This window comes from Epinephelus lanceolatus, chromosome 5 (genome assembly GCF_041903045.1).
Source record: "Epinephelus lanceolatus isolate andai-2023 chromosome 5, ASM4190304v1, whole genome shotgun sequence".
Taxonomy (NCBI): Eukaryota; Metazoa; Chordata; class Actinopteri; order Perciformes; family Serranidae; genus Epinephelus; species Epinephelus lanceolatus.
Window position 1 is genome coordinate 30434688 of NC_135738.1, and position 25625 is coordinate 30460312.

At 40.1% G+C, this 25625-nt stretch overlaps 1 protein-coding gene across 2 annotated transcripts; it reads left to right on the forward strand.

The window, feature by feature from the left end:
* Positions 1–12718: 12718 nt before the first annotated feature.
* On the forward strand, positions 12719–25625 carry nap1l4a (nucleosome assembly protein 1-like 4a). Of its 2 annotated transcripts, XM_033635423.2 has the most exons (15): positions 12719–12818; positions 13828–13865; positions 14208–14280; positions 15937–16081; positions 16653–16739; positions 17391–17525; positions 17613–17684; positions 17774–17913; positions 18151–18296; positions 20613–20632; positions 20755–20874; positions 21047–21082; positions 21258–21311; positions 23427–23461; positions 23852–25625. In XM_033635423.2, the coding sequence occupies exons 2-14, from the start codon at positions 13850–13852 to the stop codon at positions 23430–23432; spliced, it is 1050 nt and encodes a 349-aa protein (XP_033491314.1). In that variant the 5' UTR covers positions 12719–12818; positions 13828–13849; the 3' UTR covers positions 23433–23461; positions 23852–25625. The 2 variants fall into 2 exon arrangements, with proteins under 2 accessions (XP_033491314.1, XP_033491312.1); XM_033635421.2 differs by lacking the exon at positions 23427–23461.

Here is a 25625-nt window from a genome sequence, read left to right on the forward strand (position 1 = left end):
GAGACACTGGAAAAAAGGTAGGAGAACGAAGGTTAAACACTCGAAGAGCAAAAAACACAATCAAACTTGCAAGATTATTCAAATCACTGGAGGAACAGAGGAGCCGCGATACCACTGCGTGCAGTCGCAAATACTCTGGCACTGAGGCTAGAGTCGGTGGCAGTCTTAAAGCCCGTTGATTGCAGATGACTCTCAGGTGTGCACACTCAGCCTCAGTGCAGGGCGGGGGAGGGGAGAAGCCTCTGGAGACAGGTAAACACAGCAGCACACAACCCATACAGGAAGCAGACTCCGGAAATGTTCATAAAATAAAAGCCAAAAGTCCATGCTCACCACAGAAAGCATGGAGTGACATACAAGAAAGAGTTTTACGCTTCTACACACAAACTAATCTTAACTTAAAGTCTGCTTACTTGTTTTTTTTCTGCATTTTATTTTTGATATTAGTCTTTAGTGCTTTAATTTTTGCTTAAATTGTTGATATTCTCAGTTTAAGAATGGAGTTTGCAGATTTGAAGACAGTGTGATGCAGGTGGAAGCGTTGAATAAACCTAAACCTTGTGTTGAGATTACTTTGTCAAATATGTCCAAGGTCCAAGAATGAAGATTACGATGAACATTTTTACACTTGTTTCTTAACCCTGTTCTGACCTAATCAATCAACACAAAGTCCAGCAGTAGCTGAAAATGTACAGCTGACTTTAACAGGAAAAATGCTTTTCATCCAAAGCCTTTTCACATGAAGGCCACAAATTGGTTGGGAAGCATAAATTCAGCCGTCTCCTAACGGAGGCACTAGAAGCAGCACTAGGCAACATGAAATCATGTGCCAGTCATGATGCAGAACTTGTAGTGATCCTTCAGCAATGGTAAATGAGGCCCATTAAATGGACTATTTTCTCTGACATTTTATGTTTTGCAGTATAAAGCCCCCAAAAGTCCAAAATATTATGTTTCTTATTTTGTGGAAAGCGAAAGAATACATTAAAGTGCATTCAAGTTCGGAACGGCCACAGAGTACTTCTAAATAAAAGAACCCTGAACCCTGATAAGTTTCAGGTTTCTATTAAACACATAGATTTGTCACTTTTGTACTGTCCTATGTGAAATTGTTGCTCTGTGCTCAGGATATAGTTACTCAAATATGACTGTTTTCTTGGCACATCCATCTGAGGATATGCATCTTCCTGGACTGCACAGCTGTTCACAGATGAAGTCTTTGTCACAGTGTAATGTAACTCTGTGTTGTCCCTCCTATGGCTATTGGGCTTTAACACATGCAGCGTATAATTGCTACTGTTAACAGTCCTGTGTTATTGTGCTAAAGCAGCAAGAATTTCATTATATGACACTCAAAGGTGAAAATAAAACTTGATTAAGTCTCCATTTTTAGGTGACTGAAACAGGTGAGCTGCTGGGTAGAAAAGTGTTTGAAATGATAGCAACACTGATAACAGCTTGTGTTCCCAATAGTAGATCTTGTCACCAAAACATAAAAAAGTGTTGCAAGTCTTGCAGGACTTCAGGCCTTGTTAAAACAGTGACCAACCGCTGGTGCATAAATTTAGCAGGGAGGAAATTTAAAGCACATACAATTGTATGACTCCTACTGTGTTGTTACAGTACAACATACATGTTTTCCTACAAAAAGTAATGCACCTGAATTTGTACCTATCCCATGCATTTTGAAAGCCTGCAGTCATGTGACTTACTGAAAGGAGTAAATGAGGAAGCAGTGTGGAGCAGTCTGTGGATGGGTCACAAAAACTAGGACCTTCCCCCCCAGAGCTTTCCCCAAGAGATGCCCGTTTGGAACCTGGTAAACTTCGAGTCATTTTAAGGTACGTCCTCACCATGTTTCTTTTCCTATACCTAACCACAGTACCTTTAATTGCCTAAACCTAACCTCTGTAACTTTACATTAATTACATAACTGCAAGGACGTAGCGCCATTCGTGAGGTGTTTATTCATAAGATAAGAATTGTTGTATGAGAATACATTGTATAGTTAGGTATGGACCACAGCTGACCCCACCCATTAAGGCATATATGCAGCTGCTAATAATTTTCCAGACCAGTGATCCAAACTAACTACTGATTTACAGTTTTGGTTCCTGTTAAAATATTTATATTTTACATGCTAACAGAATTTTTCCCTTTTTTTAATGTACATTTTATTCAAACAGTGCTTCTTTTGTCTTTCATTCTCTTTTGATCAGTGTACCAGACTTTGCACAATATTATTAGACATTTGTAATAAAAGTATGTTCCTCACCATATGTTTGCCTTTTTGGTCATATCATATCCTTTCAACATTCGGACATCTTACACGTGAAGACAGATGCAATTGAGCCTTTTCTAATAAGACTATAACACTAAAATATGCATCAAAGAATAACCAGATCGAGCAGAAGACCCCAAGAAGGACTGTTCACAGGGTTGGGGGGTAATAGACGAATATTGTATTTACTGTGGTATATCTGAAGATAGTGTTGCTGCTGCTAGGTCTTTAGGCTTAACATGCTTTTTGTACATTTTGTGTACTTAAACTAATATTTTCAACACACAAGTTGATTCAGCGTCACAGGAAGTGGCAACACTTTACAATGAAGGGGGCCCCAAAACCAAATCTTACTCAAGGCCCCTTAAAAGTTTGGGGCCAGCCCTGGTATGGACACAAAACCTAATGGAACCAATTAAAAAAACAAAAAAACATAATTAGTACATCTGCACACTAATTCTGTTGTTAATGAAAGTGATGGAAGTATGTGTGTCCTTGACAGAAAATCCTTAACTGTCAGAATCTGAATAAACACTGCTTTGTTGTCAAAATGATACTAAAATTGTTGGAAAAAAACAGGCACTAGTCAATTACATTTTGTCAACACTCAGACTTTCATTGTGTGTGTCTGTGCGTGTGATAGTAGGTGATATGTTTATATATTTCTTGTGGCTTAAAAGGTTTATCTGTCTTTGCAGAATCACAATGATGGAGACCGCAGAGGACAACAAACAGAAAAAAAACAAACAAGATGTCATGATTGAAATTGCTTATCGGTGCAGATGAAAGTAAATTGCACTCAAATCGCGTAAAGCGTGAGCAGAGAACTCAGCCTGCCATAAGCTGGATCGATGGCTCTGCCGCATTTGCTACACATGCAGTGCCTTCTGACGCAACCACCTCAGAGGAGATGTAGTAGTTCCGCTTGCCATTTTTCAGCCCTTACCCCCCACCCAAGACCTCCTCCTGTGAATAATGACCGCAGCTGTGTCAGTGTGGCTGCTAGCTGTGTGTGCGCATGTTTGTGTGTCTTATTTTGATGGCTTTTTACAGTCAGTGTGTATGTGTGTGTCTGTCTGATTATGGTGCACAGATAGGCCATTACCCATGCGTTAGGAGGAGAGGGGCTTAATGGACGACAGAGGATGCAGGGGCAGGATGGCTCGTAAATGCTGCCCTGTCCTCCCGGTCATATCAATACTGCCATCTGGGAGTTTGGCCACTTCATTCACAAAACCAATACCCCAGTGGGATGAGATGGGCCAACGTAGACACTATTGCTCCGTGTTCAATCAGCGGAAAAAGACCATGGCTCTCATGACATCCACTTTCAGGTGGATGTCAATTCTTTTCTTCTCTTTCCCGTGTGTGGGCAAGTGAGACGAGTGAGAACAATGGCAAAAAAGAAAGACAGAGAACAATAGATTACAACAGGGTCATTGACTAGACCACCTCAACATCCAGACCACTATTATTGCAGACCATTACCAAAACAGGCAGCAAAATGTGTACTTTTTTCAAAGGTAAAAAAAATATTGATTAGAGAGCTTTTAAATGATAAACAGATAATTCTCCAAATCTGTCTGCACTGTACATTTCCACATTCAACAGATCAATGCTGAGGAATTGACTGATCAATGTATGAAAATGTGAAGACAATTACATAGAAAGGTTCAATTTTGCTCACATATTTCCATTCATAGTCACGGGGGCTGAGGCCCATCAACAGTATGTTCATATTTGCAACCTATGTTTACTTTTCCACAGTTCGTGAGCATGTTGGTGGTTTTTATTATAATAAATAGCATACTTTTTTGATTCGGATTTGATGATTTTGGTGTGTTTTTGGGCCCAATATGTTAATAAAGTAGGTTAAAGTGAAAAAATAATTGTCAGATCATATAGGTGCAGCTGTGCTGAAAAAAAAAATCAAAAGTATTAAAAAAATGGCCAAAATAGGTTCAGTCTACTTGAATCCACAAGCTTTTCAGCAAGAAAAAACTCAACAAGGACATTTCCAAGACATATGGGTGATATATATACAGAGAAGATTATATTACAGTAAATGTTAAGGAGCAGGAGCACGAAACAACTTGCATACATCCTGTTTGATCAGTGTGTGTGTACTGTACTGTGGTGTAGTTACTAAACTGGAAGAAGAGAATGAGAAAGACATATGAAAGAAGGATAAAGTGAGACAGAGCAGACAGTCCGTACTACTCTTAGTTACAGATAACATGCATTTGACCCACACAGGTTTGCGTCAGGGAGAAGGCACATTTGCCTTTGGGCTACACTTATTATTACATCAAGCCAGCGGAGTCACAGAAGCTCTGACCTCTGTTGGGATATTTTCTCTGATTCTTTCAGTTTCCAACCATCTGCTATTCAAGACATTTCACTTTTTAACATCCATTCTTTATTGCTCCTTCACTGGCCTGTTATCAGTTATGTAAGTGTGACAAGACTTCATCTCACATCGTCTGCACGGGCAGCGCAAACACGTGCACTATCACATATAAAATGTGTGTACACAAAGCTGGGCGTGGGCCAACCAGTGGATATGCACCAGGGTACATAAGATCTGAAAAGCCAGGTGTGTGTTTCTGCCCACAAAAAGACTGAGAGGGGGTGTCATCGGAGAGTTGGGGACTCACTGACGGGCTGAAGCTGTAAAGTACAGCTCTGTGTGAGAGCTGCAGGTGTTACTATTGTCTTAATAGTATCACAGTCACTTCAACGTCTCACAAAAGTATCAAAGGCTTTCAATGACTGCATTTAAAGTCATTCTTGTTCTCTGATTAATTAGCAACAACTTAAAGAGCCACGTTACACTGAGGTAACAGTGCATACTGAACGCCTCTGGACATTTAACCATCATTTCTATTTAAAAACATTCACCCTACATTTACAAAATTAGCGATTACTGTACACTTGTTTCTATATCCGTGGCTCACCCTAAATGCTACACAATCACATTTGATTTCTTCTGCGTGTACAGACCCTGCTGGTAAATGTCACACTGTGACAGGCACAAAGCCTGGTCACCACAATCGTACCCTGAGGGGCCCCGGTTCTGTCACTTCCTCTCAAGTGAGTAGAGTCCACAGTTGTCGATAGCAAACAGAAAGAAGGCTGGATTTTAGTGGTTTTATGTCTGTAACCTAATGTTTCTATTTCTGCAAAAAGCACATTTCCGGAAGAGAAAAAAAAGTCACGGCCGATCAGTGGGGTGACCAGATGATCACTACAGATTTAGTCTGTGACGTGTACGTGCACCATGTTTCTAAATATATTGCTTGAAAAAGATTTGCTAATTTGAGATGATATTTCTTATGACTAGAGACAGAAATTGACTCAAAGCTAGTACCACCTCCCACCTTCAAACCTCTCTGTCACACATGGTTCCAATCAAAACACTGATGTTATCTGACAAAACAGGTAGCTGATAGCTCTTGTACTACTGCCTCGTTTATGCAAGGACTAACGACCAGCGCTGGTTGATTTTTTGACTTTTCTCAAATATGGCTACTGGTTTAATGATGATTCACAGTGTTGCTTCACAGCACAGAAACATTCTTGCCCTATCCTGCTTTAAAAATAAGTAACATCTGCCATCTGCTATCTGCCATCTACAATAATCATCAGCAGCTTCACATTAACACAGCAACACTTACTCTGGACTAGAAGTAGATCCATGCTGCCACAATCATCTGTTGCTTGTTACTGAAGCAAACTAAGATGCTGTTGGGGTTATATTTGTCACTTCTTCAGGAGACAAGGAAGAATATTTTGTCAGACCTGTCAGACCATCTCCTACAGTTATGTTAATACAGAAACAGCAAGGTCAACACAGCCAAAAGCGCTTTTTTTTTTTGTTCCCTATTTTAATTTCTAAAATTCTCCAGACTTTAGACAAAACATCTTCAGGGTTTGTTAACTATGTCTGTAAGAGTATGGGTGTGATGAAAATACTATACATGAAAAACACTGAAGTATACACACTCACTAGAAACAAACGCGCCTCACCTGTTGACTTATACAATATGAGAGCCTCTTTCAGTGTACAGACACTGTAGAGTCATGGTCTCCCATGACGCACGGGTATATGAAGCCCTCTTGTGGTCTAACCGTAATCTTACTGACTCTCAAGTCTTTGCACAGAAGTGTCTGCAAAATGCGCAAATGAGTCATCCTAAATCTCACAATGCTTATAAGATGAACTTGTGATTGTCGTACTTAAGACTTCTCCCTGAATTCTCAGGGAGTTTTTAGATTCAGAAATAAATACTTGTATGTCCATTTTAATTTAATAAAGCCGTATTGTGGGGTCCTGCTAGTGTTTTCTGTGTGTACATGCAGATGTGGTCAAAAACTGTCTGGACAATGGCACTTGGTTGTAAGGGTCACATTAGCCAGCTAGAGGGTCACTTGGGAAGACCAAATAGGCACTTGAGCAGCACTTGGCTGACCTCTGTTGAGACATTGAGGCAGATAAGTAAGCATTTTAAATGTTCCCTCTGTTTTATGGGAGAGTGAGATGGCCCCAGTTTTGGCCCTCCCTTTGTGTATCTTTCCTGGTTGGCTTTGCTCTTCCTCTCCAAGGAAGTCAGAGGGTGTAGCTGAGAGCGTGTCACTGATACAGTACACCTGAACAGGTTCTCACCCTCTTCCTCTTCCTCCTCTAAAACTGAAACATTCACCTTAAACCTCTGCTGGAAACATCCACTGACACCTACACCTGGATATTCTTGCAGATAGCTACAACTCAATTTCGCCACCCACAGCTTCCACCTGCAGCCTCTGCTAGCAATCCAAACCCCACCTCCGCCTGCAGATTCTGACAGATACCTGAAGCCTTAACCTGCTGCTACATCCTTGTCTCCCTCTTCAAGTTCATGCAGGCCAGTCAGCAAATTCCAGGCCACACTCCACTTATGATTTCTCAAAGATACCTGCAACCCCACCTTCCATCAGCCTCTGCCTGTTACACTCGCAAAGATTTAACAATTTATTTGGTTCACCTTTTGTCTTTTTAATTATGTATTTAGTGATCATGTGACTTTATTTTGCTCATGTTAAGTGAAAAAGTGATAAAACAGTGGCAAGGAACAAATCTAAACTGTATGTGAGGGGCATAATACCATATTTCAGCCATTTAATTGTGTATGTTTTGTATCATCTCAGGCATTAGCTGGTTGATCATTGTTGTTTCCATAGGCATGATCAAATGTCTTGTATACATAAGGTGTCAATATTTTATTACCAAGGAAAAGTCAGTGCACAGCCAGTGGCCACAAGGGAGTCACAGTGTACAGACACAGGTGTTCATCTCACCAATGCCAGTAAATCTAATAAATCAAAAATACATTCATGAAATTTGAAATTTAAATTTTGCTTTATTGGCTAAACTTAAGTTCTTAGATGTGCATCTGATTTCATACATTCTGTCATTTAGCTTCATGGGAAATAGACTGAGGCTTTGACTGTATAAGGTTCAAGCTGAATTTGTATTTAATTGTTGTCTAAATATTATTTAGTATACCTCACTGAAATGATGTTTGTATGCCTACTTTTTTTTCAAATAAACACTCACAATCTAGTTTGTTTTTCTACTGAAGATAATCCATTAGCAAAGCATTTCATATAAAAAAATATATGAAAGGAAAGATGTATTAAGTAACCTAGAATAAAATGGGAATTTCTCCCAACAGAGTGTTGGATAATGCATCATCATCATCATCATCATCATCCTATACATGCTAGTATCATATCCAAATATTTATAGACTTCACAGGAGCCTAAATTGACTTTGTTCTAAAGGGGGGCATCTTCCCCAACTTATAAGTACAGAAGCATTATCAGCAGAATATTATTAAAGTAGGCCTATAGAAAGCAGAAATACCTATTATGGCCCCAGTCAGAGGTATATGCTATTATAGCCGCCACAATTGTTAATACTGATGCATAAACTTGACAGCAGTAGCCTATTTTCTGGAGGATGATACTTACATTATACAGTGTAGCTTGCCGTCATTATAAAATCAACTGTTGGGATAATTTTGTGTGTAAAAACTGTGTGTAAAAAGTATCTTGCAAATAGAACTTATGAGTAGTAATGTAGAAAAGTTTAATATTGCCTCTGAAATAAGGTGGGATTCAAATATAAAGCGGCACAAAATGGATCAAAGATCACTCTCTTGTCCCCTCACGTGTTCACTGTGAAGCTTTGCAGATCAATAAACTTGATAAATTGTAATTAGTCACAATTATAAATAATAATTCACAGTGGTCACATGATTGTAACTTTGTTCTGGTTCAAGTAGATTTCCAGTGTTTGTTGTGTGTGTGTGTTCTATGTTACACTAAAGACTGTGTGGTTACATGCATGAAATTGACATTGTTTTTGAAATGGTTTACTGAGTGTGTGTATTATGACTGGTTAACCTTTCCTCTTTCTCCATAGCACACGCCGTATCAGTGGCCTGTAGATAACGTCCCAAGCGCAGCAGCCGTTGCTTGTTGCTTCTCCTCCTCCACAGACAGCAGCAGCAGTCAGTCATCCTGCTGCCTGCTGCCCTTCCTCCACACAGAGTAAGACCCTGGTTAACCACACACACACACACACACACACACACACAATCTGAACATCTTTATCATTTGGTTGCAGCAGGTTTAGAAGCATTGCTATAGGAGAAGCATATCCATGCATGAATAATGAGAGCTGCGCAGGACAACTGTGCATATAGTCTGAACTTTGTCCTGCAGCTCCAGTTCAAAACTCCAATAGTGTGTGTCAGGGTTTCTGGTGTCAGGCCGAGCTCTAGTATATCTTACAATTAAACTGAATTGCATGGTATAATGAGTGTGTGTATTATGGCTGGTGAACTTTCTCTCTCTACAATTTACCTGCCGAATCAGTGGCCTGTAGATGATATCCCCACGGTAACCAACATCAGTCATCCTGGTGCTGCTCTTCCTCCACACCCAGTAAGACCCTGCTTACCCACACACACTGTGACTGTGAATCAGATCCACTTATAGCATGTTGCAGAATTTTACTTTCCTATGCTTCCCACTTCCTCTTAATGCCTCGAAGATATGATTTAGCACAAAGGCATAAATAAGGTCCTTGTTTAGTTTTGCAGATCACCTGACCTTCACATAAATACACACTCCTGATCCCTGAGATGCTCAACAGCAACCTGTGTGTTGTAGATTCTCCAGATGTGACTTTTACTCCACAGATGTTATTCAAATTTAAAGGGAGGTAAAACCCTGACACCTGGTGGTCAGATGACACCATTGCATCTTGTCTCATCACCTTTTCTCTGAGTGTTTGTGTCTCCAGGATATCAATGTGCCAATGGTGAGGCTCTGTATACACAGCTATTGGGCTTCTGATTGTATCGTCACACACACTCTGTCTTTATCTTATGTGTTTATCTGTCTCTTTATCTTTGTCTTTGTATATCTGTGTACAAATGGAGATATGTTGTACAAGGTCACAGCAGAAGATTTCAGTCCTCCTGTCTCTACTGCTCCTCCACTGAACACCTCCAATTCAAAGTACCTTTTTTTAACCAGCTCATGATCTGTGTCCATAATAAGCCAGAGTCATTGTCAAATGACAATCATCATATGTAATTTCTAGCAGCTGTTGTTTGATTTGTTTGAAGTGTCTTTTATTTGTGTACCAAAATGCCGACATGGGTTATTCAGTATCTTTTAATGGGATTTAATTTGAAAACACAGCACAGACAGGGTAACCTCTTGTATTATTCTGTTTATGATATATTAATGTTTCTCTAAAATGCTTTTGTCCTCAGTTTTACACTAACATTATCATGCTGTTTTTTCTTGTAGAAATAGAAAGCATGAAAGCCAGCAGGAAAATGGCCAGCTATATGTGAAGAAGACTCCAAATGCTTTCATGCTCTTCATGAAGGAGCAGAGGGCAACTGTTGAGGCTAAAGGCAGAAGGTAAATGTGTTCAGTATGTTTGAGACACCATAAAAAAATAGTTCCATACGGTAAAGCTTGTAAATGGCCCTCTTACTCTAAATCTTCACATCTATACAGGAGTTGTGAAGCCTGTAGTTGTTTGTCAGTGTGTGTATGCGCTAACAGTGTGTTGTCTATCCTCAGTGGAAGTCACTGACGAAGGAGGAACAGGCCAAATATTCCGATCTGGCCACAAAAGGAAGTCTGCTCCACGCCTGGCAACACCCTGAATGGTCCAACAGAGACAACGATGTTAGTGCACTCTGCTTACACACAGCTCACACATGTTTCAATACACACTCACTACATTAGAGCTGATGAAACACTGTCTCTGTTTTTTTTTTATCAGCTGAGATCAGATGGAGAGTCAAATGAGTTAGTTTTTGTGGGGGAGCAAAAAGAGGAAGTTCAAATTAAATGTCATTTAATTCAGTGTTAGTATTTAAATGTTTAATGCAGCTTTCAAGAGCAGCAACTTGTTAAGTGTTTTTATAGTTTTAGAGGACTGATCTTTTTTGTTTGTCAGTTTGCTCGTGTTGTAGCGTCTGAATCTGAACCTGAGGAGACTCAACAGTGACACCACTGCAGACAGCAATGATGAAGCCTTCTGCCTCACTGCCAGCTGTGATGGAGGCTCCTCACATGCAGACAGGCGTGTTGGAACCATGTGGTCTGCAGATAGCTCTGGTGTTGGAGGTTTCTCAAACACAGACAGTCATGGTGCAACTGCCAAACAAAGAGACAGGTGTGATGGAGCCACATCACCTCACCATAGCACCACAGGGCACCATAAATAAAACTGGAGATATGTATAAAAAGAAAGGAGGAAATGGCATACATATAAAGAGTTCAATAAATCCCCAAAAATATAATCGATACGTAGTACCTTTAAATGGCCTTATGTCTCATTTCTTTTGAGCCTTGATAGCTTAGCTTTGTGACTCGAATATAATCATAATAATATATAAGAGGCACCAACTGTGGCTAAAAAGGACCCTTATTCTGGCTATAAGTAATATAAGCATGTTTTGTTGTTTGTGCAAAAACTTACATTAGATGCCTGCAGTGTATACATAAAAAACAGTCATAACAAATTGTGTCAGCAAAGGATTTGATGAGTATTTTCCATCATCTGCAAGAGAGCATAAATAGGGAGTCTACAATCTGTGATTCTTTCCTCTGAAACCACATCAATGCCATAAAACTGATCTGATGTCAAACTGACATTTGAAAGTGTTGCTGACCTGAATAAGATTCTAGATGAGAACATGAACATTAGTCTCCACCTGCAGATTCCTGTAGACGGCTGAAGTTAAAACCTCCACCTCATTTGTGTGTTCATATATTTATTCACACGCGTGCATGGTCTGTGTTATCTCTGCACTATGGCAGTCAGAGGGAGATGGACATAATAGAAACCACGAAATGAGTTTCTGTTTAAATTACAGAGACGAACTGTCACATTGAGATTAAAACTTCTTCTGCAAGTGAGACTCAGCCAAGAAAGGGTCAAACAGCAGCATCAAACAGGACAATCACATCAAATCACAGTGACAATAGGTATGTCAGTATAGACCTACATAATACAGTGCAGCAATATTTAGTCTAGACTTTGTTAGTTAAGTGAAGCAGCCGCAGCTAGCCGTGACCACTTCCTTTATTCTAAGTTTCAAATCATTTAAAGAGATAAAGGTTTCGAGTTTGAGCTTGACCTGCAGATCATTCAGGACAGGGCTGGAAATTAACTTTGTTGTCCACCTGCCACTGTGGCTGGTGGATTTCGAAATCTACCATACCATTGTTTGGTTGGCTGGTGAGGAATCTAGCAGCCACTTGTGTATTTTACCAGCATATGGATGGCGACTGCTGTTAATTTCCAACCTTGCTCCAGGACCAGGGACCACAGTAGAACAGCAGCCTCTGTGCTTGTAAAAGGTGCTTTAAACCTAAGTATATGGTGTGATCATTTGCAAAGATAAAAACCTCTGGCTCAGATAGGTTGGAAATGTTCCTGAGATCTTATAGACAAGAGTGTGCCCATGCTGTAACCTATGCCAAGTGAAGTATGACCATGCTATCATGCTGTATAAGATACAAAGATGGGTCCTGAAGCTGGATTTAGTAATGTACCTCATGCTGAGTGATACAGAGGTCAAGATTTCAGTGCAGTGAGTGTGAATGTTGTAAAATGAAGTTGTAAATGACTCACATTACTGAGATATATTCAACAACAGTGACTTTCTCCTGTGTGGATGTTTTACGAGACTGCTGCAGGGGCTTTAAGGATTCAGTTAGATTTGATTTGTGTACACACTGACTGTTTACACTTCATTTGCCTGCTAATTTAAGAGCACAGATAATTGAGTGATGATTAAGATTTTCGCAGCGCAGCACTTGAATGCAGCACCATGCCCTCCTTCACCAGCTGTCCAATAAGAACCCAGGATGCTGCAGCGCGTGTGTTGCTCGCGCGTGGGGGTTGAAGCGAAGACGCGTGAGCGAAGCGACCAGCTAGAATTCCGCTCAGCTAGAGGTAAGACTGCTAAAACTGCCAGTAAGCACAGACCGTTAATTAATACGAGTATTAGGTACCATGTTAGAATATTGATCAGTAACGTTACGAGTTATCTGACTAATGTGACAGGATGCTGCTGAACTGTCCTCGAGACACTTTGGTCTGACTCTGGTGCTTTGATTAACCCGCGAGCTAACGGTAGCTAGCTGATATTAGCTTGTCAGTGCGGCTAGCATCAGGCTAGTAGTTATAACGGTACGGTCAGTTTTATGTACATAATAGAAAACCATAGCGTTGTTGCTTCGGCAGCTCATTAGCTTACATTATCCTGATTGATTTTGTCAACGAATGGGGGAGAAAGATTAATGCAAACTGTTTGTCCTAGCACTTGCTGTTAGCTAAAGCATTGTTCATAGCACGTTGGCTCGTAGTTCCTTGCTAGCTAGCTAGCTAGCCTGGTTAGGTTGTCAGATCTTTGGCACCGCCCATACCAAGTAAGGTTAGTTATGTGTATGTGCTTGTTTGTAAGCCGATGTAAGGGTGTAGATTCATTTGATATGGTTGTATCAATTGTTCTCTGTGACTGTCAGACGCAGCCGGTAGTCATTTTGCTTATTGTGAGTGGAGAGATGCTAACTTTGGTTGTCATAGCCTAGACCACCTTCCATTAACATGTCAATGCGTCATCGGCCTGCGCTTGCTCAACACCAGTGTTGCTGTTGATCAACCGAAGTTAGCTCAGCTGGTCTGTCTGTCTGTCTGTCTGTCGCCCTGATTTCCTGGCAGACGATTGTTTAAGTTTGAACCTCTCATACATACTGATGATGTTGTGTCCATGTGATGATGAAAAATGTCTCACGTGCAGAAGAATTATTAAATGTCAGGTGCAAACTGTGCTAGCCGGTAAAATACAGTCGGCAGTTTTTTTTCCTGTTCACTCTGTTGCTGGTTCTGTCAGTAGTTAGTCAATCACTGTCCGTGACTCATGATGAATATATGTCTAATACAATTGGTCTGTTTTTATTAGAGGAAGGACTTGCCACTCGGTAATGGACGCCAATAAAGGTAAAGACAAACGTGTTTGAACATAACCTACCACACAATTAGAATGAAATATTCAGTGTGAGAAAAGTTGGTCAGTTTGTTTTGACAAATGGGTTCACATTAGCACATGTAGTTTCATGTCTGTACATGTAATCCATCACAAAATTGAGTTCAGTCAACAACTGTAACACAGTCTAAACAAAAGAAATCTAAGCAAGTTTGCACATTATTTGCTTTTGTGCTACTGTGGTATATTGTGTAATATTTTTAAGTGAATTGTGAAAAAACCCTTATGAATGTAAAGAAAGCCACAACCCTCATTCTCATCATTTTGAAAAGCAATGTTCTTTGTTGGTTTGGCAGGTAAAGGGGAACAAGGGATGCAAAATCCAGCTGGGCAGGCGGATAGACCTCCCAACTATCACTTCTTGGAAAGGTCAGTGCAGCTGCTTTATACAGTGTTTGTGTCATGTGAGATAGAAGGAAAAATGGGAAGATTCTCATGGTTACAACATGCTGTTGTTCACATCACTCGCAAAATGACAACTGCTTTTGCTTCTCATCCAATATGGCGATGTAACTGTTTTCATAGACCTTACCTTATCTTATATGAAAATTATCTAAACAGTAATTGCAAGCATAAAGTATTCATGTTTGTATGTACCTTGGACACTTTGATATTATTTACTGCCTGTGCCAATAGATCAGCTATTTGAAAATGCCAAAGATTTTGTCACAATTGCTAGTTGCATATTAATGCAACTGGCATTTACAGTAACCTCCGTATGACTTAAACACGGTGTTGTATTAACCAAGGTGATACTGTGGTGAGGTGTACTGTTGATCTGATTGTTAATGTAAACATGAAGGATTGTGACCTTGATGTAAGCAGACAGGATAGGTTTTGTGTGAACTTATTTGAAATACTTAATACTTGCAGTAAGTATATGTGTGTAAAATCATGTTTAGTTATCACATTAAAGATCTGCTGTTGTGCATAACATCAGACAAAACTCGTCAAGCTTGTAAAACAAAACTTGTTTTTCAGAAAAGTGACTTATTACTTTCTCTGATCAGCAGAGAAAGTTGATGAATGAGTTATTAAATTATTGTTTGTAATAGACACAGTGTCACACTACCACACCCACACACAAACAAAATCATCTTCTGAGCTCATAAAACCACCTTGAGACCTTTGGTTTCCCAGCCTTTAGGCTGAGGACTCACCAGCTTAACAGGTTAAAGATTATGAAAGAATTAGTTCATGGTAACCGTTCGGGTTGGGCCAGTGTAAAAAGATTTAAACCAGTTTAATAATGAGCCACACACTGGACTAGTATACCAAATTTATTTAGCTGACCAGAAACTTTCAGCTCTCTGGCACTCTCCCTACGGCCAGCTGCCAGAGTTTTTTTTGTTTTTTGCAGTGAAATAAAGTATAGTGAAAACAATTCCTCATTTCAACTTCATCAGTCAGACGTTCCTTATCCATTGTGGCGCTTTCAAAGCAAGTGACAGGAATAACTAGAAACAAGGCATGAGGCAAAAGTTCAGCTCACAACAGCAGCACTGTGTCGCCTGCGGTTAGTAAGGACACCTCTTTTGTAGGCTTCAAATACAAAATGTTGCCATACTGTTGCAGTTTTTGTTTTCTTGATGGACTAGCTTTGCCATGTCTCCTCATCACCGCAAAAAACACATGATCTTTCTAGTAAACAAACCTAGCGTGCGCTGCTCTGCCCTGCCCACCTTTACTGAAATTTGATCTCGTTGATGTTTCCGGTGCCTGGCTCAGCAGTGAATCTTACATGTTTTTTCAGACACTAGTGTCTCCGTTACTCTTTCCTAACATAATATTATGTTAATCACATTGTCATATTGCTTATTATGAATTATTAATCTAATACAAGTTGTATTTAGCGTTGTGATGCCGTCAGCACAGATTGCTTATTTAGACGTCTATGAAATTTGCCAGAACATGTTGTAGCCCAACTCTAGTAACCGTTTTACTTCTAAAACATGGATCATAATATTACGTTTGCCATAAATTATTATAACCCATACCAATGTTCATGTTTCTCTTTTCTCATAGCATGCTCCCTAAGGTAGTGAAGAGGCGAGTGCATGCCTTGAAACGGCTACAGGTGCAGTGTGCCAACATAGAGGCTAAATTCTACGAGGAAGTCCATGAGCTAGAGAGGAAGTATGCTGCCCTCTATCAGCCACTGTTTGACAAGGTACACAAGATAACGTTTTTTTATAACAGCACTTTAATTTTATTTTATTTTATTTATTTTCTGTAATCTTCTGTAATCTTTTTGTGTACAAAAACAGCAAAGAGTTGGGGGGGGATAAGGTCTCTTATTTGTTAAGAGACGAAATATGTAAGAATCATCTGTGTTGTTCCTGCACTAATGGGTGGTGAAGTGTGTCTCTCTGGCCTGATCTGAGGTCAGTGAGGATGCATCCTTGGTGCTAAATTGAAAACTACTACAGCGAGTAGTCTACTGTTCTTTTGTCAGTCAAGGCTATTTCCAGAGCTAGTGACAACGACTCAGCCATTCTTAGTCGCTCTGAAGACTGGCAGCTGTAATCCTACTGCACCTGTTTATCGTGTATGTGTGTGTGTGCGTGTGTCTCTGGTGTTGATTTCACTGTGCTAGCTGAAAATAATTCAGCCTTATGGAATGAATGCTTGTTCATATACAGATATTTCACGCTAATATTCCTAAATCCCTCTCTAAAACGATTAACTTTGTCACAATATGTGTGTGTGTGTGTGTGTGTGTGTGTGTGTGTGTGTCACAGAGACGAGAAATTGTCACAGGAACAGTGGAACCCACAGACGAAGACTGTGAGTGGCATAGTGACAGAGAGGAAGAGGAGGAGCTAGCTGTAAGTACAGATTTTATTTGTTTGTTAAGAGTCTAATCTCCCTGCCAAATCCTATTTCTTCTGGTTTTCCACAGCAAAGAAAGAGATTTTTCATGCAGCCGCACACGCTGCTTGAATCTAATGATTGATATAAAGAGTCTGCTGAAATGGTCTCCCTTAGAGTAACAATATGGATTTATATAAGGTTATCATATAACACTAATGGCATTACAGAGTAAAATAGCAGTACTTTAATTGTACCAGACTGATGAGACCATTGTAAAGTATGTTTGCACTTGCTGTCAGACTGTGTTTGATTTTGCAGAAAATCATTACTTAATTAAAACAAAAAGTGTTTTCAGCACAAAGCTTTTCTCTCCTAAATTAAGGGATGATTGCAAGTCTACAGGGAAAATCTTTTTCAGCATCTATCTCCCCTTCAGTAAACAAACACATTTGGACAAATAGGCTAATGGGGTTGTGTTCATCAGGAAACAACAGGACTGTGCGGAAATGTGGTTGAAGTGAGAATCACAAGTACTCACAAACTGATGACTGTGTTTTTGCTGTAATCTTGTTTGTATCGGATTTCTTTGTACACACAAGATCTGTGTCTTGTAAAATGAGACTTGTCGAAAGCTTGACAAGCTAAATTGCTTGGGTTGCCTGTAGGAGGAGGTAAAGGAAAAAGCTGCTATTGAGGATGCAAAGAAAGAGGAAGCCACACCTGAGGAAGACCCAAAAGGCATCCCTGAGTTCTGGCTCACCATATTCAAGAGTGTGGACATGCTCAGTGACATGCTACAGGTACATTTAAATGGCTGATTTCTCACTTGTGCCTTACAGATATAGCAGCATCATTTGTCTCTTATCTGACTGTTTATGTACCACCAGGAACATGATGAGCCCATCCTAAAGCACCTGAAAGATATTCAAGTCAAATTTTCTGAGCCAGGACAACCAATGGTCAGTATCATCATGTTATTATCATGAAATGGTATCACACAATCTAAACAGAGTTAAAATGCTGAGTGGCGTCTTGGTGTTTCTTCCAGAGTTTCACATTAGAGTTCCACTTTGAGCCCAATGGCTACTTCAACAACGCAGTCCTCACTAAAGTCTACAAGATGAAGTCAGAGCCTGATGCCTCAGACCCTTTCTCATTCGAGGGGCCAGAGATCATTGACTGTGAAGGGTGAGAGAGAGCAAATGCCAAAGTGCTTGTTAAACTATGGCTTTGACACACATGATGTTGAATGTGTGGTTTGTAAAACATTTCTGTTCACTCTTTCTATATTAATCTCTCTTGACTTTACATCCCACATATCCACCTCCTCTTGGCACTTCTTCCAACTTTTACCTTATTTGCATCCTTGCTTTCTGCCGCCTCTCACTTTTTTTGTGTGTGTGTGTGCACATTTCCTCTCTCTAGCTGTCAGATAGACTGGCACAAGGGGAAGGATGTGACTGTGAAAACTATTAAGAAGAAGCAGAAGCATAAAGGCCGTGGCACTGTCCGCACTGTTACCAAACAGGTCCCCAATGACTCTTTCTTCAACTTCTTTAACCCCGTCAAAGGTGAGAGCACACACAGAAATAGATGTGGTCGGGTTCTCTGGGAGTCTTAATGTAATATTCACAGCAAACAACATCAGTAGCAATTACTTTTTAAAAGCTTTGCTCTGTTAGCTGTGTTTACATGTTGTACACAGACTCCTTGAACAAGCCCTGAATCACTGAAAGCTCACACAAACACACAGGCTTGACAGTCGACATGCCTGTGTTCATGTGCAGACATGTGGCAACATGTCAGCATGCGAGTAATGTGGTTTTATCACTGGCCACTGCATTAAGCTGAATACAACAGCAGGTGGCAGCAGACTCCTGAAATGTGTCAGACGAGGAGTCGCTCTGCTGTGTGTGTGTGTAGGAGGAACAGTCAGCGTGTCTGTTGCTTACTGATGTTGAACCTTGTACGTGACGTTGTGCTCACTAGACCGTCAGACTTTTACATCAACTTTGGCTTTGCCATTATTTTCCAGCTTAATCAGTTGAGGAGCTTTTGTGGCGCTAAACAGTCAGTAAATGACTGACTCAGAATTTGAGGCAAAGCTGTGAGAGCACTGAAACTGAATTATTTTTTGTTTGATTACTTTACTGAATTATTTTTTGTTTGATTACTTTTGTTTTGTTTTTACTGTTATTGTTGCATTTTACTGTTATTGTTGCTTTGATATTTTACTGTTATTGTTGCGTTTATTTGCCTTTGTACTGTGCACTTTGAGATTTGTATTCAAATGTAAAGTGCGTTATAAATAAAATCTATTATTATTATTATTATTATTATTTAGTTGCATGAATAATATAGAGTAGGGCTGTCCAATACATGACTAGATGGGTCCATGTCATTGGTTCGACAGCCCATTGGTTCGACATCCCATTAGTCCGACTGTTTGCGGTGCTGAACGGCTCGTGGCGGGCGTATGGTGCACCGCGACCGGCTTGAGGCGGAGCAGGCTCACGGCTTATGTGTTTGTCACTTTCTTTTTCATTTTAACCCACACCATGATCTTTTCCCGACCCTAACCAAGTTGTTTTTGTGCCTAAACCTAACCAGACCTTAACCACAGGGCATCATGATGATTTCGGAACGGACTTCGGAACAATGAGTTTAATATGGTCGGAACAATGGGATGTCGAACCAATGGGATGTCGAACCAATGGGCAGTTCCCGACTAGATAACACCTTAGATTTTGGATATCATGATATTGTACGTGTTGTGTTTTCCAGCTGTTTAATTATTTGCCTCAACCATGTAGTCATTGTATTCACATCACTGTAAATGTTTTGTGAAAGCACCAGTAGTCAAACCTACAATATTAATATTGAGGTAACAGTTTTGTGATATTTGATTTTCTCCATATTGCCCAGCCCTAATATAGTGACACATCCTGTAAGTCAGGTGTCTTGAGATGAGTCACTCTCTCTCAAAGGATCAGTAATAGGCAGAATACACCTTTATTTAATTACTGTAACGTTTTTCCTGTGCTGTCAGCCGAGTTGTCAGACATGCCCGGACTCATTCTGACTTTGAGAAGTTGACCCGATCACTCATTGGCTGAGTAAATGTTTGCCTTACTGCTTCAGTCATAACTTCAGCATATGACTGGTGGCTATAAATAGCTCTTCTTCAAGTGTGTTCAGGTGCGCAGTTCTCAGGTTGGGATGTCCATTAGTAAGGAAGCCGTCACTCACTTATCATGTGAACACGCACAGAGGGCACATGTGACTTGACCACTGTGCGGTTTATGTATGTGACCAAGACTGATTCAATTATTTTATTTGATTGGATTGGATTAGAGAGTAGATCCCTCTGGACAGAGTTTTAAATTTATGCTGTTGATTGTACAGCAGTGGACCTCAGTGTTACACAACATGATGAATATCTGATGCTCATATTGTGGAGTGTGCACAGGACCTTGTTAGTGTAACAAAGCTGCTTCCTGTGATACAGTATTGTTGAAAGAAGAGGAAGGATGGGGTGATGTCACCTTTAGTCAGTTAATCTCCAGGGTGGGGGAGCACAGCTGTTTGCTAATGGCATGTGACTTTCTGTGGATGATGTGACCTCACGTTGTGAAGTCATTGATAATAAGCATGGTTATTGCCTTAGATGGGCTTTCAGATGTTGGTTTAATCACGAGCAAAACAGTCAAAGTTGCCCCATTGAGAGCTATCATAAAACAAAAGTAACGTCTGCCTGTGACTGTTGACTTAACTTTTCATTTTAAAATGAATCAGCATTCATCACATCTTTAATTCCCTTTTGTGGTCATTGTAAAGCAGCGTGTTGAGGTGCTTATTGCTCAAATTATGTGTCCTTTCCCTTACAGCTTCACCAGACGGAGAAATGGTGAGTAAAATGTAGTTTATTCCTCATAAAATCACCACCCGTTTTATTTCTCCCTCCATTATCATCAATATATCGGATTTGTGGCTGTGTTAAAATGGGTTCTGCGTGTTCATGTTTTATAGGATGAAGACTCTGAGTTCACCCTAGCCACAGACTTTGAGATTGGTCATTTCTTCCGTGAGAGAATAGTTCCCAGAGCAGTGCTGTACTTCACTGGAGAGGCCCTGGAAGATGACGAGAGCGTGAGTGATTTTCCTCAAACACGCTGTTTCACTTCAGCGCAGAAAAAAGCCACAAGATAGGATGTTTGGAAACTTAAAAAAGCCTTTCAAGGGCCTAACATCTAAATTTGTCATCACTGTTTTACCACGTGTGTGTGTGTGTTTTCACTTGGTTTTTTTTTCTTTTCTACAGTTTGAAGAGGAGGAGCTGGAAGAGGGAGAAGATGAGGTTAGTTATACCACTTTGAGTGTGAATTTGATCTGATATACGAGCCATATGGGCATCACTGTTCACACAAGACTTGGGTCTGCGACTGTGCCACCATACACATCACTGCTAAATTATATAAGCATAATAGCAGTCCTGGTTTATATCTTACAATCATTCTGTCTTTGTGTCTCAGGAGCAAGAGGAGGAGGGTGATGATGACGATGATGAGGGAGACTTTGACCCCAAGGTCAGTATGAATTCTTTACTTTTTCTGATTTTATTATTTATGTTCGTGCTCAACATGTGTGCATTATGTTCTAATGTTTATCAGAGTTTATTGTGTCAGTGATGATGGTGCTAATCAGGTAGCTCAGTGAGCTGGGCATTTGACCAAGTCCCCTGGAACAGCACAGTACTCTTCAGCAGTGTTGTGGTCAGAGAAGGCTTCTTGAAAACTACTTGGACAATTCCCTTAACATGGCATTCATAAGAAGTACTCTTTGATGTGTCACAAATGTAAGCCATTAAGTCCTTTATGTATTTCACAGCCACTTGACATAACCATGTGGGCCAGTTCTTGAGATGGCTAGAGCCAGAGACATCTATGTTACAATGGCACAGTCAAAGGAAGTGATAAAACAATATCTGACATAGTTTGAACAAAGTTTTCCAGTTTTTAATACTACCTCTTGTCCAGTGCTTCATGCTTATTAACTGCAGAAATATATGGGAGGTTTTGTGTCTCATGTGTTTGCCCTCTCTATTTTAATGATACTATTTATGGTTGGTTTAGTTAAAACAAAGTCAACACATAATCAGTACATCTCTGTTATAGATGTAAATAAACGTTTAATTATTTGGTTCAGAGAGCGCACTGAAAATCTGCACAGAACACTGCCTGTAATTATCTTGACGGAGTTCTAGGGCCACTCAACACTGACACTGTGTGTACACACAAAGGCAGAGACATGCATACACATTTTTTTTTTGGTCAGATTTATAAAGCTATGTGTATCAGCCATTGTGGCACTGGATGCATATGCACAAGCTTCATTTCTACACCCCCAGATTGCCATAAATGGATGTAGGAACACCCTTAAACAATCATTGAGTCATAAATACTTGTGCTCGTCCACCACACATTAGACCTGTCAAAGAGAAATATGGTAAAGAGAGTGCATTTTCACCGACTGTGTCTTATCCGCTAAGTTTTCCAACAGTACGAGAGCAGCTGTCATTAGACAGGGCTGTGGATATTTGTTGCGTCTGTACTGCTAATTCATCACATCTCTGCACACCATAATCACACCGTAAAATCTCAATCACCATTATTATTAAACATCAGTAGGATGATCAATATTTGATTTATAGCACTTATATTGAAACTGACTAACGGGGAGGTGAATGTAAATAAAAATGATTAAACGAGTGACTCGAACAATTTAAAAGTAGCTTCATTAATGTGCCAATTATTGACATTTTACAGAACACCATGCAGCCTGCGAAATAATAACACAAAAAGGGATATTGGCAAATCAATTAAAAACACTGTTAAACGTCTCCAACGCAGCTATCGGCTTAAACTATGTGTACGGCGTGCATGGTGCGCTCATTCTTCTTTTATAAATACCAGTTTATGGTGCAGTTTTTGTGCGTATACATCATTTATGCATCTGGCCCCAGGAGTACCTTTCATCTTTAGGATATCTTGAAGTGATTTGTTCTCAAAAGCAGCTGTACCTAATAGGACAGTTGCACAGTGTGCTGTGTTGAGCTGAAACTACAGAGTATATTTAACCTGCAGTTTTAAGTCTATTCACTGGAGACCCATGACAATGGGAATGTGAGTACTGCTGAAAGTTATTTTATTGCATCTACAATTTCCACCACCGGCTCAGGCACACAATACATCCTGCATATGGCAGACTTCATAAGAAGGGTTTTTTTTCTGCACTTACTCTCTCTGACCACTGGCTACAAATTGTTATGTAACGACGGCCGGTGAAAGAGCCATTTATTTTGTGGTTTAGTTGGACCGTGATAACTCTGCTCCATTATGAGCTATTCCAGTCTGATAGTGAGTAAGTGCACAATGTGGCCTGTAAGCAGTTTTATCAGGAGTGACCAACAATGCTGCTTTGTCTGTGTAAAAGGGTTTTTTTTTTTTTTTACTAGCTTGCTGTGTTGAGTTTTTCCTCTTGTGGAACCTGCTTTCAGCTCATCAGTTATTCATTTTGCCTCAGGAATCCAGTGCGCTCATTCACCAAATGTTTCACAGTGCTCACTATGTCATTTCTGAATGCGACGATTAAACTTGTGCATATTGTTGTCTCTCCCTTCCCTGGACTCCCCTCCATTGCAGGCATAATCAATCATTCTCATCCCATGCATTTCTAGGTAAGGGACAAATAAGGATGGTGTCCAACGCACATTATACTGTCTAGTCCACTGGCTTTGGTCTTTTTATTCTGGCTGCCTCTCTCTCTCTTTCACTACATCCTTGATTCCTCCAGTAGGTGTTTAGGACCTTTAACTCACATCTTGGGTAGACACAGCTTCTGTTCACCTGTCCTGCCTCTGCTTTTTCCATTTTTTCCTTTTTCCTACTGTAGTCCCATCCCAGGTTTCTAACATCGTAGCCTTTGCTGTACCAAACCAGGTCTAGACCATTCTCTAGCATCTGCTTTCTTGTCAGTCTCTTCTAGTTGCTAGTTAATGCCCAGCGGCTTCAGTTACTGTGTGTCTTCTTGTTTTATAATCTGGTTTGTCTGTGTCTGCTCCCCACAGAAAGAACAGCCCCAGCCTGCCGAATGCAAACAGCAGTAACCGTGGTGATCAGGGGAGGTGGAGACCTGCTGTCCGTCAAATCAGTTCTCAGCCAATCAGCAAGTCCTCCTACTCTTGCAGGCTCCGCCCTTTTATGAACTTTCATCTGAACGCAATAGAACGCAAACCAAACTGCGTTTTTACTATGTGCATGACTTCTTTTTCTTTTGTCTTGCGCCCATCTCACCCCTTTTTATTTGGCTTCACTCAGACGCAAAGCGGGAGGTGACTTGACTAATTAAACTACCATGGCATCGCATAGAGACAGTCTTCTTCTTTGGTAAGGTGGAGTAGGTTACTACTGCCAAGAACCTCAGAACATCATCACAAGGAAAAAAAGATAGGAAAGGAACGGATCCCCAACTTTAGTTTTCACGGAAATAAATCAGTTACTCAGGGTTTTTTAATGCCAACAAGAGAAGTGCTAGTTTACCAGGAAACTGTTGAACAAGTCTGACTTAATCTTTCACTGGGGTCACTGAAGCGTTTTTTCTTTTGTTAATGGTGTTTTTTAAGAGACATACAGTGTATCATTTTGAATTTAATTTACTTTTTTAAATGTTCATTGTCATGTCATTGGACTATTTATTCTGGTGTCATGCAGCTGTAGGAAGTGGTGCATTTTGGGAACTCTTAAGGCCCAGCCACAGTTAAAGGCTCATTCTCATTGGCTCAAATCTTATTTGGGCTTAGCAGGTCAACAAAACGTGAATACTGCCAAGTCATGTAGGTTTTTTTTTTTTTAATTATTATATTATTATTGAAATGAATTTCAAACATTGACGAATGGCGTTCTGCATTAATACTGCTCACTTCTGCCCAGTCTAATGGGCTTAACAAGCATTTAAACTGAGCACTTGAGTGGATGCGTAACACTATTTAACATCATGTGACAGGCATTAGTTATACCTCAACACTGTCATACATATATAAAGCTCCTTCCTGTTACCCCGTCACCCCTGAAATGCTCTTTTGAACTTGAACAAGGATAATAAAAGTTCAACAAAACATTTCAAAAGTAGATTTTTTTTTCCACGTAGGTTGATCTCAGCTTGTTGGATTTTCCCTAGCCCAAACATTACATCCAGTCTGGTGAATATTTCCCTCAAAGACGACACATTGAAGCAGACATAGTGGCTGACCCACAACCTTTTTATGGTTGTTATCACGTCTGGTATGTACCTAGTTCTTATTTAAAGTCAGTGATGGGACAGGGTGCAGGATGTTTGGATCACATGTAAATTCTGTTGCCAAGAAGCCAAAATGAAAGACAAAACACACCGTCCTCTTTTATTCAATTGTTTGCCAATTGTCATTAACACAGTGTAATCTAATCCAGCGTTTAAAGTTGTTTAAGAATATATAAATATTTCTGTTATTGTCTGATTCAGTAGAATGTCTGTGGAAAACAAATAGAAGAGGTTGCCAATGTATTTTATACACTGCACTTGTTTTTTCGGCCGTTCGGTCGGACACCGTTGCCTGGTGACTGGTCGGCGATGGCGGTTGCAGTGAAAGTATGACCCACCCCTTCTCTCTTTTTAAAAAGAACGATTGTAGATCTCGGACAGATCTCTCACAGCCACGGTTGACATCTTCAAATCGACCACATTGGACCGTGTGCTAGCAATGGCCTTAACTGGTTCTTATTCACAATTTGTTACTTGCGCAATATTTCTTTTCAATTTGTACAGAGTTAGTTAAAATATTCTATTAAAGTTGTGCGACATGGAAA

What these genes read in the sequence shown, in the direction of transcription:
- nap1l4a (XM_033635421.2), top strand. An exon ending in ATCAGCCACTGTTTGACAAG is followed by an intron (nt 16,082 to 16,652) that starts GTACACAAGATA and finishes TGTGTGTCACAG; the next exon opens with AGACGAGAAATTGTCACAGG. An exon ending in CTGAGCCAGGACAACCAATG is followed by an intron (nt 17,685 to 17,773) that starts GTCAGTATCATC and finishes TGTTTCTTCCAG; the next exon opens with AGTTTCACATTAGAGTTCCA.